The sequence below is a fragment of the Panthera leo genome, chromosome C2 (assembly GCF_018350215.1).
Source record: "Panthera leo isolate Ple1 chromosome C2, P.leo_Ple1_pat1.1, whole genome shotgun sequence".
NCBI classification, from domain to species: Eukaryota; Metazoa; Chordata; class Mammalia; order Carnivora; family Felidae; genus Panthera; species Panthera leo.
This window is the reverse complement of record NC_056687.1, coordinates 86,878,577-86,895,970: the sequence shown is the minus strand read 5'-3', so window position 1 is coordinate 86,895,970 and position 17,394 is coordinate 86,878,577. Positions and strand designations below refer to the sequence as shown.

General features: G+C 33.9%; 1 protein-coding gene across 3 annotated transcripts in view; it reads right to left on the bottom strand.

The window, feature by feature from the left end:
• PEX5L (peroxisomal biogenesis factor 5 like) overlaps positions 1–17,394 on the bottom strand; it is a 164,175-nt gene that overhangs the window by 81,252 nt on the left and 65,529 nt on the right. The window contains exons 1-3 of one of the 3 annotated variants that reach the window (XM_042903176.1): positions 16,648–16,690; positions 14,051–14,155; positions 5,407–5,518 (exon numbers count right to left, since the gene is read on the bottom strand). In XM_042903176.1, the coding sequence (XP_042759110.1) occupies positions 5,407–5,518; positions 14,051–14,155; positions 16,648–16,686 (256 nt within the window). In that variant the 5' untranslated portion in view covers positions 16,687–16,690. Of the gene's footprint in view, positions 1–5,406; positions 5,519–14,050; positions 14,156–16,647; positions 16,691–17,394 lie in introns of those variants that run through there. The other 2 variants (XM_042903178.1, XM_042903177.1) reach the window with 2 other exon arrangements.

Below are 17,394 nucleotides of genomic sequence, written 5' to 3'. Positions count from 1 at the left end.
GGGGGTATTGTTCTGCTGATTTTTGTAACCAGATTTTAAAGATTCTCTTAGACACATTAAAGTTTGAGTTCCAGAATCTGTGTGTCTAAATGAAGATAACCACCTCTTACAGTGGATGTGAAAATGGGTGTATATGTTTATGTGTGTGTGTGAGAGAGAGAGAGAGAAAGAGAGAGAGAGAGAGAAACTAATAGACTTAAAAATGCTATGTTGCTGGCTTTGGAGATGGAGGAAGTGGCCACAAGCCAAGGGATTCCAGGTACTTCCAGAAGCTGGAAAAGGCAGGGAGACAAATTCTCTTTTAGAGCCTCCAGAAGGAATGTGGCTCTGCCGACACCTTGATTTTAGGACTGCTGACTGACAGAATTATAAGACAATAAACTGGTGTTGTTTTTAAGCAACTGAATTTGTGGTAATTTGTTACAGCAGCAATAGGAAACTAATACAGCTTGTAGATCAGTGTCCATGCCAGGATGCAAACACAGGCCCTGTCACTCCCAAGCATGTGTTTGTTACCATTCCTCACTACACTTTATCTGAACCTGGAAGAAATATGCTGATTCCATTGGTGCGGCTTTGATTATTTTTTTGGTTATTCCCAATCTGGCAGTTTGGGTAGTCTGAGGCAGAATTTAAATAGTTGGTAATCTCAAAAACTGCTTTTTTTTTTAAAAAAAAATTTTTTTACACTTATTTATTTTTGAGAGACAGAGAGAGACAGCATGAGCAGGGGAGGGGCAGAGAGAGAGGGAGACACAGAATCAGAAGCAAGGTCCAGGCTCCGAGCTGTCAGCACAGAGCCCAATGCGAAGCTCGAACCCACTAACTGTGAGATCGTGACCTGAGCCGAAGTTGGATGCTTAACCGACTGAGCCACCCAGGCACCCCTACTTCTTTTTTAAATCACCTAGTTTCATTGGATAGAATTTCCTGAAGATGTAAGATGTAAGATGCTATGTAAGTACTTGTTTCCATTTATCTCAAGGATACCTAATTGAAGATCACAACGTATTGAACTGCAAGGCTCCTACAGGGCACTGAAGATGTTTATGAATGCTAGATTACTTGGGCTGTGGGAGGTTAGGCTGCTTAAAACAGTTAGAATAAAATAGCACCTATTATGAAGCTCTGATTTGATACTTTGATGGTAAGCACAATGCTATTTACACCACTACAGTATAATGAGGCTCAGATTTCTAGTGTATTTCTCTTAAGGAATAAATCTACATGGAGTGGTTAGAGAGAGCAGATCATGAAACAACCCTGATTGGTGCAGCCACAGAATGTGCCACAAGGAGCTGATGAGATCTCTGTTCTGTTTTGTAAGCTACGCAGTTATTCTAGAAACATGGTATTCTTTAGTATAGTGGCTACAAAGCAAAGTCTCTTAGGAATAATTTTGCCAGTGATGTCAAATAGATAAAATGGACTTAAATAATTCAACAAATTTTTGCTTATTTTATCTGAATATGTAATTAGAGCTACTTCCTACATTTCTACGTTCTCTCAAGAGGCATGCCATTGGGTTCACAGCTACTTGGGCTTCATAGAAATATATTTTGTAAATATTACACTAACTTTGCAATTAAAATATTTAACTGGGTGGCTGTGACATGAGTGTGAACTTTGTTAAGGGTGGCTCTTCCCTTATACATATGGGTCACTTATACAGGTACACAGGTCTCATATAAGGAGTTGAAATTATTTTTTTTAAATCATGAAAAATGTTTCTTCTATAGTATCCAACTAATGGCTCAAGTTTGGGGATAAAATTTTTTTAGATTATGCACATTGATAAATGCAAACCAAGGACCCCCTGTTTTTCTTGGTCTTTAGAAAAGACTCTTTCCTGCACTTTGACATATGTTAGGTTTTTTGGGAGATTATAGACCAACAAGTTATTTTTGCAAATTTTAGAGTAAATCGTTGTTCTATAATGTAATCATGATCTTAAAATATCCATTGTCTAGTTACTTTCTGAACATTTGATATTTGCATCTGTGACAATATGTATTTATTTGTCATTTTAAAATCAAGGATATTAGTAATGATCTTACCTTACCTACCATGTAGGGATACAGTTTGAGAGGGTCAAGGAATTAGATACCATGTAGATTACAGATGAATTAAAGATAATTTGGGGTATTAATGACAAAAAAATTAAAAACATCTTTATTTGATCAGCTTGATATTATCATTATTGGATGACAAAAAGTTAATCCTAAACAAGCAGAACAAGTAGAAACAAGCAGAAAGTAAAAAAGATAATTCAATACTTTAGAAAAAGATTATAACTTAGAACTTCTATGAGACAGAAGACTGACATGTTCTTTTAAGATCAGTAGAGGAAAAAATCCTATCATTTGAGTGACATTTGGAAGAGATAAATATTTCCTATATTGTTTATTTTATGCTAATTTATATAAGAACTATGTTCTTTAAATATTTAAGTAAATGTCAAGGTGGTGGCACACTTTATTTTTTATTGGAAGAAAATGCCAAGTGTAAGTGACTCTCTTAGTCTTCTTGACTGACTTGGTACAAACTAGAAGCAGGTTTTCTTCCATATTTTACTCCAAGATTGTTTAATATCCATTCCTTAAGCATAAAGATATACATAATACTTGGGGTGTAACAGACAATGTTCAAAGACTGTCCTGATTTGTCAATGTACTTTCATAGTATTCTATAAAATAACAATATTCTATTTCAAATTATTTTTTTATTAAAAATTTAGATAGAAAATAGTAACTATATCTTTTCCCCAGAAACCTTAGCTATAAAATTATTGGACCAGATTGCAATTCTTTCCAAAGTGTTTGTATGCTAAAATTTTTCCTGTTTAGAGATGTATAATAATGTTCCATATTGAGATATCAATAGTAGGTTCTATAACATTTAAGAAAAAAGTGTATTTCTTAGGCATTAAAAAATACGGAGTTTCCTCCTTGAGATATACTTTTAAGATTAAAAAAACACACTATCAAATAAGAGTATTCCTTCAGGATAAAAATCTGTGTGACCCAGATGCACTGAGTGATGAGGACAAGAGAAGAAAACCTCACAATCTCAAAATACCATTATTCTTGAACTCCTACTTTGGAGGGTGCCGTGGATTGAACTGTGTCCCCGTAAAAAAACTCATATGTTGAAGTCTTAACCCCTAGTGCCTTGGAATGTGACTTTATTTGGAAATAGGGTTGTTGGAAATATAATTAGTTAAGATGAGTCATATTGTAGTAGAAGAGGTGCTGAATCCAATATGGCTGGTGTTCTTATGAAAAAGGGAAATTTGGATACAGAGACAGACAAACACAGGAAGACATGCACACAGGAACAATGTCATGTGAAGATTACAGTTATGCTGCCACAAGCCAATGAACTACCAGCAAAGGAAAGTTTCTTCCTTTCTGTCCTTCCCAGGACAGTTTCTTCCTGAGCACATTTAGAGAGAGGGTGGCCCTGCTGATACCTTAATTTTGGTCTTCTAGTTGCCAGAATTACAAAACAATAAATTTCTGTTGTTCAATCCACTCAATTTGTGGTATCTTGTCATGAAAGTCTAGAAAACGTATACAGAAGGCAATATTGTAGTATTGCAATCGTAAGAAATTACATCTTCTTTTGAATTTTTTCTCCAATATTTCATATATCTCTTTCATAGGTTGGAAAAATCAAAGTGAAAGTGCCTTTTGAATCAAGTATTATGTTGCTGTCTCTGGTGGGCCCTTCCTAAGTGACTTAATTTTAGCATTAGTGGGAGTTGGAAAGTGCATAAGGTACTGGAATCAAGATCTGAGAACTCTATCCTTTGCAGATTTTTTTTTTTTTTTAGAACAATGGGAACTTCTCAGTGCATCCAATTCTCATGGATTTTCCTGAAATGAGAGACACAAAGCTCCTCTCCAGTTTTGGAGGAATGAGCTCTAGTTTCATAGATAAGAAGGATAAATTTGATCAGGTAAAATCTGAACTTACTAATTTCTTGCTTAAATGTGCCAAGTATAATTTTATTTGCTTGATTACTCAAAGTGATAGTTGAATTTAGAAAATGATTGCTTTGGTGTGATATAAAGAAAGTTAATGCATTTGAACAGAGAAGCATTGGGTATACTGTTTTCCTAACCTGATACCTAACAGTAATGGTAACATCTGTTAGAGCTTACATGGTATTAAGCTCTTATGTAGATTGCTTCATTTAATCTTCCCAAGTAACCTATGAGATGTTACCATTATAGATGAGGAAACAGACTTAGTTAAGCAACTTTCCCAAGGACAAGAGCTGCTAAGTGGCACAGCTGGGTTTTGACATTGTGAACTGTGACTCCAGACACTCTAGACTATACTCCTGCATAAAGCTTCTATCTTGTGTTAACTTTGGCCGTTGTAATTTTTAGCATTTAAAAACCCCACAATTTCATTCACTCGTGATTTTCTTCATTTACTTAAAAGTGTAATGAAAATATACCAGGAAACAGCAAGCTGAGGACATGATGGGGAAATGGATGCACTTAACAAGGCAGCACGTAACTGTTCTCTCCTTTCTCCATTAAATTCTTTCCTGCAATCTAACATAGCCTTTGTTCTTTGATTCTGAACATCATTTTTTCATCCTTATTTGAACAAGATGCCTTTGAATGTGAGTGGTGACTGAATAAAATCAATGCAGAAAGGCTGTCTCTGATACAGAAGGTGAAAAGTAGCTTTTGCGTCACATCTTATGTAGCTCCCTCGGGGTGGGCCCTAAGTGACTTAGTTTTAGCATCAGTGAGAATTGGCAAATGCAGAGGGTACTAGAGAAGATGTGATTCATACCAGTGGGATCCTGCATCCACTCATTGGATGAATACTTATTAGTGCCTATATGTATGTGCCTACACAGATGATAGTTCACTGTTTGGGTATGTTTTAATTCCAGAAGAATATGCAAAGAAATCATTGTAAGAGGAAACAAGTAACACATTTACATGACAGAAAAATCGGCTCTTCAACATTTCAAGTCTCTAGGACTTTTAATTTTGTCATTTCAATCTGCTTGAAGGGGCTGCCTACATTTTTGGACTTTTGTCATACAAAATATTTCCAGCCATAACTTTAAAACCTTACTCTGAAATAGATGCTTTTGTTTTAAAGATTCCTTGTAATGTGACTTGAGATGCAAAGATGTAAATCTGCACAGAAGAGATTCATTTGCTAATATTCAGCAAAATTGGTTGGGTAATATACATTGCAGTTTCTTTTATATTACAGAGTGATTTACCATTTTATGTTGAATAGTATATATTCTAAGCTTTCATTGGTTGCAAACATTATTCTACTTAAAATGCATTATAGAAATAAAATATGCATTTCACTATAGTGAAAATTAGCTCTACTTGAGGATCCAGTTAAAAGTGAAAGAATTACCGGCTGTGTTGGACGTTACTGGCCTTGCTATTGCCTCCGATTTGGTTTCACAAAGAAAGTCATCGATGGAGGGACTCAAGAGGGGTCTGCTTTCTTGCTGTTCATTCACCAGCTGAGAACAGATGAACACAGGTATCAAAGGGCTTTGTTACACTGCAGAATCAGATGAATTAAGTGTAGCCTTGCAACAAAATGAGAATAGCAAGCTTATAAATAAATAAATAAATAAATAAATAAATAAAGGGGTAAGGGCAAGAAAGAAAAAAGATATTAAGGGATGGGGAATGAGCCTTTTAGCACTGTCAACATATGTTGGATGCAGCCAATTTCAGTTTTTAAAGCTCAAGCCTTTTTTTTCTCCTAGTACTGTTTTAGAATTCTAATTTCAATATGTGGAAAATGACACCTAATGAATCACAGTTCCTAAGGACCAATCCCACTCTTCACTTGGACAAAACACTACTGAGACCTGATATACTGGCCCCAGACTTTGAGGTGACACATTCTGTTTAGGATGGGCCATCAGTATTATGTGATAAACACACAGAGATCTGTATGTGTGTGGATAAAAGTTCTTCTTTTCTCTCTCTCTAAAAAAACTCAAGACATCTATGGGCACATATCCTTCTTACATTTCCTTGGGATGCTTTTGTAGAGCATAACAAACATTATTTTGGGAGAGTAGAAAATATTGCTATATTAACTATATAGGTATCCAGTGGATATGTTTCTGAAAATCTATATGTAAAATAGATTTCTGTCAATTCAATTGTATTTTCCCATTGGCTTGTTCTCTAATTTTAGAAATCTTTCAGTTTGATTTTTAGTTGGTCTCTAATTAGCAGTGGCAGCCAATTATTAACTTTCAGTTATTCTGCACCTCTTAGAATCCAGACTTCCTTAAGTTCTGCTTCCATGGTTAAGGGAAGAAATATAATCATGACATGCAAGTGGTTAATTCCTAAATTAACTGTTTTCCTTTTTCAGGAGTTTTTATATTGGCCTATCTCAAAATTGACATAACCATCCAGTTTTCTACTTAAGAAAAAGATGTGCCTAAAAACCTCTAGATTTTTAAATACTGATTTGCAAGTCTGCATTTTCAGAGACACATAAAATAAAGATGAAGTCTTATTTTCTTTATTTTTTTCTTCATTTTGGATATAAATTCCTTTGTAAACAGGGACTAATAATAATTCTTATATCACAGCTCTGTGAGTAAATGTGTGAAATGGGCCTGGATTAACTATGGTTTTAGAAGACCAGGGTGTTAGATTTCTGTAGGTACTTTTAGATGTAAACATTAAAAATTATAGTCTTAATTTGATAAAAATATTTCTAGAAATACTTTTGTCCACATAAAAATGTCTAAATGGAAAAACAAAGGAAAAGGCAGTTGAGAGGCCTTATCCTTTTAGGTAAGTCTATCTATCAAATATTTTTTTGGAGCCTCTCTCTTCATGAAACTTCAGACTTATTTTCTGGAGAAAGTACTTCTAGCATTCTCAGACTTTTCCCAACATAAGAAGAAAGAAATACCAAAGAGGGGGCTGTTCAGAGAGACCCTATGGCGTCCAGGACTGAGGTATGGCTTCTCCTCTGCCTCATAAGGTCTGTGTTTCTTCCACACCTACTGTCTTGTTTCTGAGCACACATCAAACCCAGACTGATGGAGTTGTTACATCTGTCTAATTTCCATAACTGAGCTGTTCCTGTGACTTTCTTGCATAGATACAAATCAAAGAGGAAATAACAAACTACTTTCTGAGTCTGTGTTTTTCAAAATGGGGCACAGTTTAACTGTTGGGAAATTCTGGGGGTGGAGTAGGGGATGGTGGCAGGTCTCTGGGGTGAAGAGGATAAAGGGCCAGATTTCAGATATCATGGGAAGGTAATTTAGGAATTGAAAGTTTTTTGGTTTTGATGGAGATAGGGAAGATGAAACAAGAAATATCACGAAATCTTTTACAAGTTCTGAGGTCAGAGGCTATGTCTTACTCATACTTATATCCTTCACTACTTGTAATAGAATGTTTTCATGTACGAGGTGATCAATAAATGCCTACCAAATGGGACAGTGACTTTGCAGAAACTGAGGATGTAAAAATATCTACCTCAAACTGTCCAATTTTGAACTGTGTCTTCAGTTGGATGAATTTGGGAATCATTATTTTAGCCATACTAAGGCCTATTTTATTTGTATTTGTATAAATAAGAATAGCTTCTCATATGCCCCCTCCTCATTTTCAAACAAATTTATGGTTTTCCTATGGTGACCTGAGAATAAATCTTTTAGGTCCTAAAGGGAACTTGCAAAATGAACTGAATCTCCCAAAGAGTTCCTCTAAACTTTGCTTCCAAATTGTAGACCAATCTATTCTCTCCTTATTCGTTGGTAGGATATGACTTATTGACTTTCTCTTAGAGTTACTTCCTTCAGTTGGAAAACACTTTATGAACTTACCTCATTTCATCATTTGAGTACAGAATATATTGATGTTAAAAAATAATAAAAGGTGAGTCAAAAGGTTTCCATTTTTAAAAATAATTGAGTTAGAGTAATTTCAATTTGGATTAATCAGATGATCAGATCTGAGTCAAAATGACCCACTACATTAGTTTTTAGGGTCTTTGTCTTCTTACTTTGTTTACATTTAAAATTTTCATTTCTTATTCTCCTTTGTTCCTCTTCTCAATATTTAAAACACTTCAAAGCCTTTCTAATGGTCAGAGATTCTTACTTCTCTTTCAGGATCCCATTACTGGCACATTGTCTGGGAACCTTCTTCAGCACTAGGCAGTGAGTGTCTTCTTAGAGCATCTCCTTCTTGCCATGTTTTACCCAGTCTTATAACTTTAGTTTCACCTGTTTTTTCCCCTACTAGACTATGACCTCCTTGGAGCTAGAGACCTTATCCAAGTAACTTTTGTATCTCATAGCAGCAGTTTAATAAACATTGACTGATTTACAGACTAACTGAATGGTGAATTGTACAAAAGAATGATTACATGGGCATCCCCAATTTCATACTGGGTTTGATCAACTCACAGACAGGCCAGTGGTCCTCAGAAATGTTTACCAAGTTCCTGGCAGGCTTTAAACCATGAATCTAAGTTCATTTTCTCCCAGGGTTACATCATTTAAATGTTTGGAAACTTAAAGTTATCTAAAGGTTCATTTCTAAATGCAAGGCTTTTACCAAACAGTCAAGAATGCAAAGCTTGAAAGCCTAATGAGAAAAATAAGGGCATAGGCCTGCCCCATGCCATTCTTGGAAGAAGGACATGGCCCAGTGCAAATGGGAGGCCAGTGATACTTCAAGAAAACATTACTACCTCACTCAGGAATTTATTTATTTATTTTATTTTATATTTTATATTCTGTTTTATTATTTTATTTATTTTTTGAGAGAGTGAGAGAGAGAAAGCAGGGGAGGGGTAGAGGGAGAGAGAGAATCTTAAGCAGGCTCCACCCATGGAGCTGGAAGCAGGACTTGATCTCACAACTGTGAGATCACGATCTGAGTCGAAATCAAGAGTCGGGCGCTTAAACCGACTGAGCCACCCAGGCGCCCCTCCCTCAGGGATTTTAATTCAGAGATTCAAATTTGAAGATTTTGAGGGAGAACCTTACATGGTCAATGGACATAGAAACAAAAAGAAAGAGCAGAAGTAAGAAAGCTGCGCATTTACATGTAGGGGTTTCCTTGCCACCCAGAATTCACAAAGACTATTGAACATTTATACTTTCCTTGTAATCATAGGTTGTGAATGAAATATTCTGCCAAATGCCTTCAATTAACTTATGACTTAGACTGGTCAGTTGATGTGGCAACTATTAACCACCACAGGATCAAATTGGTTCTTATTTTACATCCAGTGTTTAGTATTGCACGGAATGCAGACAATAATATCAGCTTTAATAAATTATTGCCTCTTGGAAAGCTTTATCTAAAAGTGCATTTGCCTTAGTTCAACTTGATTTCTCTAATTTCAGTGTTAACAATTAAATTATTATGTAATCTAAGCTACAGGGAATATTTAACCAAGATGAAAGTAGAGTATTTTGCTTTTAAATACTGCCTGTTACTTAAGCTCCAGTGTATGTTTATATTGTTTGTTTTGTGACTTAAATATGTTTATTTATCTTTGAACAATATATTGCTTAGGTATTTCATTAAAAAGTACAGAGCTAAATAAAGGTTTGTAATAACTTATATCACCAAGATTTAACACCAGACCAAAATACATTTTACAATGTCTGTAAAGGATAATAATCCATTATTCCATAATTTTTACACTTCAGATTGTTGATCTCAAACTGTTGTTTTAGTTTAAAGTAAAATATTCTTTTTATTTTTAAACACTTTAGTACTTAATAATTTTAAAAGTTCAAAAGTTAAAGTTAATAAGTTAAAAAATAGTTTACAAGTATCTCATATTTGAACTGTTAATTTAAAAAGTTTGTAATAATATACCATGTATCTTACCTCATCTAAATAAATTGAAAAATTTAAGATTGTTTTGTTTTATATAAAAGCATAAATATGATTTTAATAAGTATATCTGTGCATTTTGAAAATTCATTTATTATTTGTGACATTGTTGATGCAAAGTATGTGTCATTTTAAAATAGGTTTTCTTTCATAATTTCATAATTGAACTACTTGTTTATGGCTTTATTAGTCCTATGCAAGTTTAGAAATTTGTGTGGTGCCCATCAAAATAGTGACCATGTCAAAACTAAGTTAACTGACTCAATCCACTGAAACCCCAAGACAACTAATTAAATCATTAGGATGCATCCTTTAAATATTTAGACTTTGAGAGTTTTGTCATGGTAACTCTGACACCCGACCAAAGTAATTTCTTGTGAGCTAGTAATCGTACTAATAGTTCTGCTCTGCCTCCTCCCCCCACCGCAGTAAAGGATAACCATGTAATAACTTGCAACTCTTTGACTTGGTCTAAATGTCAACCAACTGACTATATTTTCCTGACAGGATAGTTAGACTTAAAAAATGTGGATCTGTTCATGGGGAAATAAATAGATATTACTGTTTACAGCTTGGGTAGTCCTAACATTGAGGCAGGCAGGAGAACATAAAGCAATTATTTCAAGTTGGTAATAGAAACCCAAACAATGCTATATTTAGCAGCCTTGAGAACATTTTTTCCAATCAAGGACATTATTCTTTTTATGTTTATAAGGCACAAAAATAATATCAGTATCTAGGTATCAGGAGTGGGGACAGATAGAAAAACAAGGGTTGAGTTTGCAAAAAAAAAAAAAAAAAAAAAAAAAAAAGAAGAAAAAATTCCCTTAGCAAGAAGAGATCTGAAACACACACTTTTCAGATATTATACTCTATAGATATCTTGCTTAAAAAAGTGCTATGGGATGTGGTTAAAATGGAAATTTCTGATGGTTCCTTATGAGAAAAAATATTTGCTAACAATTTCATTTTCATAAAGAATAATAATTTTTTCTATGATATAAGCAATCTTTTGGCACATAGTTGTTCCTTCTTCCTCAAATTGGATTAATTTATACTATTACAGTCTAGAGGAGTGCTGTGCAATAGAAATAATGAGAACTTGCTAATTAAAAATTTTCTGGTAGCCGCTTTTAAAACATTGAAAATAAACAGGAAATAAATTTAATAATATATTTTCTTTAGCCCAATGTATCCAAAAAATGATCATTTCAACGTGTAATCAACATAAACATTATTAATGTGACAGTTTATATTACTTTTCTTTGAATAAAATCTTCAAAATCTGGTGCGTATTTTATACTTTTAGCACATCTCAATTATGGGTAGTCACAAAACACTCAATAGCCACACATGGCTAGTGGCTACTGTATTGGACAGCACAGGTCTAGAGAAACTCTTTCCCTCAAAGACTTGAGGACGTACTGTTTTTCCTTCAAACCTTTCATCAATGCACACTTGTTTACATACTGCTTGACTTCAAGTGTTAGTCTAGGACAGCATGAAACTGAGCTTCTATGAAGTGCTTAACATATTGTTTGCTAATACAGAATTAATAATGAAAGTAAACAAAAAGAGGAATTCTCAGAGGGCCTAGCAATTTCTGAATTCGGGTCATCTGGCCAACTCTCACGTTTTAGTTCAATTTGTTCAGTGTACTATAAATGACTTCACTGGATTATGTTTGGTTAAATCTCTCTAAAAGTGATTGTAATAATCACAAAATACAAAAAATGCTGCAATAAAAACTATTCTACACTTACAACCTGTTAACTGAACAGTTAGTAAACAAGTTAGGACTCAGTGTTTCAAGAACTTATTTTGTACTTTATCAATTATGGTTATTCTAAGGACATTATCGAGAGAGCAGCAATTAGTTTCAGACACATCTGGAATCTATGAATGGGCAGCTGGCATTGACATACCAGTGATGAAGATGAGTCAATGTAGTCAGTAGTATGTAGCACTATGTCAGAAGGGGCTATACAGGAGATGCTTGGACAGACATATTTCAAGACACTAATACATTCACACAGGATAACAAGTAAGAATGTGGTATGGTACACGGATTGGATGCTATGGTTGCTATGAGAAGTACTCACTTTTTCAGATCATTCTGCTGCTTTTTGGCTTGTGCACGCCACTGGTGCATAGCAGGGAAGAAGCCACTTGTGTATAGTGGAAAAAGTATGTCAACTAATAAAGCTGTATTTGACTGAGAAATAATTGTATCATAGCTGTCACTAAATTAATTCCATAAAATTATCATCACAACAGATGCATTACGTTTTATGAATCAGAACTGTTTGCTGATTCATAAACTAGCCAGTATGCAACAAGAATATGATGCACCAAAGAAAGCATTACATAATCTTCATGCAGTAAAATTGTAACTAGAACCTCAAAAACAGTTAATGAAACATTAGACAGGGATTAAAGAAGGAACTTGCTACACACAAATGTTCTGAATATGAAAAAATGGTAATCACAGTTTCTTTTCTAAATTAAAAAAATAAAAAATGTATTTTGTGTTAAATTTTAAATTCAAGTGTAGGTTATAATGGTAATTTTGGACCTTTGAAAGGGATTACTGGAAAGCACATAGCATTGCATGGTTTGGGGGAAAGAATCTTAGGTCCTGGGGCCTGTCCTAACTTGTGATAATCTGAAATGATATTGTAGTACAACTATGCCAATGGCAAATCTGGATAGGTCTTCTACTGATGAATATGGCTCTGTCGTTAGCCAAGAACTCCCAACTAGTTCTCACCTCCTTTAGCATTTACCTGAGGAACTCTGAGCTGCGTATTTTGGACATGGATCCTACAAAGGGTAGGAGATCAATGTAAAATTGTACATGTTTTACTATGTAAATTAAGTAAAGAATGGAGACGTTGGTAAATATAAAGCATATTTCTTTGTAACTACCACTATGTGTGACTGGGAAGAAGCATCTCTTCTTTATGGGTAAAAATCTCACAATATAAAATTTAACCCAAAGTCCTAGGAATCTTTAATAATTTTTTTTATTATTCAAAATTGATTGTTGTATGTTGTTATGATTTCCATTACTTACAACACAGTGTTTAGAATAAAATAAAACCACACATGTTGGCAGCAGCTGGGGATGTGATCTGATGATATTCTAAAAATAAGTTGCCATAATTTAGCTTTTGATATAAATGCCTTTCATGAGGACTGTAAATGGACATGTTTCTAATTCTAGACATGTTCATATAATTGGAACTGAATCACTGCATTTACTATTGCATTACAGAAAAAAAGAAATGTTTAACAATCTAATCTAAATTATAAGATAAATGCAAGTAAAAATATTTTTCATTTAAAAATTTAAAACTGATAGTTCCACAGAGTGGTGATGAGTATACTATACATATTTATGTGGATTTTACAGGGTGTTTCAAAAGTCCCTGAGGACATACAGGATTCACAGTCTCAGCGTGTCTTTGCATACAAATGCAAACTTTTTTCTATACTTGTAATAATAAATGCTGAAAATGGCTCTCATGTGTGTATAATAGAGATGATATTTTTGTTTTCAAGGTCACTAAATATAAGAAAGGTCACAAATGCCATTTTCTGCATGGGGACTCAGGGACTTCTGGCTCATTCCTGTAAATTAGGTATCCACATAAATATGTATAGACATATATGTAGTATGCATAGTCACAACATAAATATATTTAACATTTAAGAAAATTTAGATATTCTACTGGTAAACTGACATATGTATACAATAGAACTTGTATTTATTCACAGGAATTTGATTTTTTTTTTGTTGTTGTTGTTCAAATGTACCATTAGCTTAATTGTTATTTCTTTCCCAAAGTTGTTAACAAGATTCCTTTATAAAGAAGCAACATGGTTTACTTGCATATACATTTTTTTAAAACTAAAGTTGAGTAATGAACATTAATATCCACAAATGACTAAATGATGGAATTTTCCTTTTTTAGCAATTTTGGTTTTCATTTTATATTGTATAATTATTTCATTGAAACTGTGTTTTTTAAAAATTGGTTCAAGTTAATGTTTTGTTTTTTTTTTCTTTTTGCTAGTTAGAAATCACAATGTCTGATAGATTAACATATGTCAGCTTCCTACAGGAACCCTATGGGTCTGCCCACCTGTGATGTCATAGTAAGGAGGGGCTTTTCTTCAGCAGACTCCTCCCTCGGTATCTCCTTCATCACCATGGCAACAGCCTTATCTGCCGCCCTAGAGCCTTTTCCCTATAACAGTGAAATCAACAATGACTTGTGTCAGGAGAAATCTTTAACTTATTATTACAAGATATTCTAATGTTTAAAGAGCAATCCAACATAAATGAAGAGGTAGGCTGCTGCAAGTGAATCTTGAGGCTTTTGGCTGAGGAGAAAACACACAAAATCTGAAAAAAGATTATTTGTGAACTTTTAGTTACCTACTTTTTCACCTTTACAGCTGACATATTTAATTTTAACATAGTATTTTATATGTATAATATTTTTTAAAGCAATTTGCATGACATGAACATAATTTTTATAGTATTGATTTAAAAACACTATGGATTGTCAATAATGTTAATTTACAAATTGTTCCTATAACATTCTTAAATGTTTTGAATGACAGAGTCTGCATCTGAGATCAGGATTAGGATCAGTGACTGACTCCCACAGAGGGGTTTTGCTGGGTGGTCCCTGGAGTCTGTCATTTTTTATTGGATTGGGCATAAAAAGAGTAAAAGTGTCATAAAACTTCTAAAAATTCTTCAGTGGCTTAACATCACAGAAATTCACCCAGCTTGTTTATTTTGTGGAGATAGTATGACCTTGGTGAAAAAGTCTGCAATTCTCAATGTTTTTGAGATTGAAGAATTTTAATGCAAGTTTAGAAATGTCTTTTAATTGGAGAATCCTATAAATCTAGGTGTAAATAAAGGATGGTTGATAACTGAGGCACTGATATATGTGTGTGTGTGTGTATATATATATATATATATATATCCCCACATTTTTTGTTTCCCACAAGCAGAATTTGGGACTGTAAAGGGGTATATTGGCTTTCTGTCATTTTAGTTTACCAGACTATTAAGTTTTTGTGAGTAGATATGGCATAATGGAAAAAACAAAACAAAATATCACCTTCCCAACCCAATTAGAAACATCTTATACTATGTAAAAATTAAATAATCTCTAACCATTTTAAAAACAAAACGTCCATTTTCTCAGGTCTCTGGGCAAAGCTTCCCTAGAGAAAATAATTTTATACTAAGAGCACATATGAATATCTGTGCTGTAAATCTACTTAAAATACAAATGTAGCATATAGAGATATCATAGGCAAAGATACAAAAATGAACATATGGGGGTTTGTTATCTGAAAGGTAATTAAGAGCTAGGGTCAATAATAACTCCAGAGGTTGATAAATCTTGATAGTTTCCATGCAGCAAAAAAGGATGGAAATGCATTATTATCTTGGGTTTGCAAGAGGGCTTTTAAGTATTTAGAAGGTAGATTTACTCTAGGAAGCAAAACTGTCTATTTTCTCAGGCATTGCTTCTCTAAAATGTAATGAGTGGCAGCTTTTACTTATGAAAACAAAGAAAAACTTTCTCTATAGATTTTAACATGTGTGAATCTCTTTACAAGGCGGAAAGTTTCTTTGGTGTGTTTTGACTTAAGAACTAACATTACTGAATGATAATGTGTTATCTCCATGATGGAATATCAACTACTAGAGATTTTATTAGCACATATAACAGTAGCAATTTTCATATGTGTTCTGGAAAGTTTATATGGCCACAATCCTTAGAATAACTGACTTCTGGAAAAATAAAGAAAAACAATGATTTACTGCATAACAAATTGGGGTGCATAATGATCCCAGGTTTTTTCTTTATGAAGCAATGTGAACTTCCTAAAACAGAGATGCATACAATTCTGAATTCTGGGAAAATATTTATTATGGCACTATTAAACTATTTAACATTTTTTCAAACTATAAACATTATTTGGATGAAACATTACATACTATAAAGTGATATCGCTTTAAAAGCTACACTCATTTGTAGACTAAATATAGTTTAACAAATATATTTGCAGCTTATTTTTTTAAAAGAGCAAAATCATTTGTGAAGAATTCTTTCCATGCTCCAAGAAGTTCTAATAATATAGCAATAAACAAAGTGGCATGCTTATATTTAAATTCCTAATATATTTAAAATAACAAGGTATACTTTTAAAATAATAATAATAATTCAGAATCTGCTCTTGGGCTAAGAAAAAGATGTCAATTGATAAGCATCTCAAAAAATTTCAGGTCAATATTTCAATATACCATTTATTTGAAATGCTACCAATCATAAACTACATACAGATATTTTTCACATGTGCAACTATTATAGCTAGAATTAGCAACGGACATGCCATTTCACTAAAACAAAAAACAAAACAAAACAAAAATTAGTCCTTTCATGCTGAACTCTAGAACAAAGCAGTGGTCAGCTAGAAAGGATGTATAATAAACACATGCGGTGCTTTTTATTTCTTGCAGAAAAACCCACCAAAGCCAGGGTCAGGTCACTTTTTTGAAGACAGTGCCACTTTTTCTTCAAGGTTACACCTACTACCTGAAAAGAGTCATGACACCCATGTTAGTGCCTGCTAGCAACTTTTTTTTCTTTACACCTTTTGGCTTTTGAGTTATTACCCCACGAGCCTCACTGTTCTACAAGTGTGGTACCGTCGGAGAACAGAACGGGAAGGTCCGCCACAATGACATCTCCATGGTTCCAGACAGAGCATATACAACCACTGGCAAATCAAATGAATATGCTCATATAGCAAAGCAAGATTTCCCCCAGACCATATTGCCACCTCCACCTGGTATCTTCAAATCAAGCTGTGTTATCTCTGACATGTCCATTTATCTTGTGTGGGTAACACTTCTAGAATTCAGAACTTGGCTGATAATGGATTTGGCAATTCAGGGAACGATACTACTCTGCTTATCAGCAGCTGTGCAGGGCTGACAGTGATACACCCATACAAGTCTTTTCGTTTTTGAAGTCAGTGGCTTAAAACATTGTAAGAAATATGTATGCATAATTATCTAGACTTCAAGTTCAATTTTCTAAATATAACCACACCAAAGACTCAATATTAATCTATTATCTGAAACAATACAGAGAGAGCAAATATGAAATATATGCTTAAGCATACAAGTGGATTTAGAGTACATTAAGCCTGTATGCTTCTGTGTAATTCTTAGCAACAACAGAAAAGAATAGTGCAATGTTACAAGTTGATTAGCACATTGGGACACCTTCCAGCAATTTATTTCAGCCTATTTCCTTTCGAATAATACTTCAAAATCACCTTTCCTCACTTCCTTTTTTAATTTCTTGAGATGGTATTGATTGTTTGGAAAACATCACCATATGTAGAGATTTCTATTTTTCTTGGTGATTTTCTGTAGAAAATTTTTCAA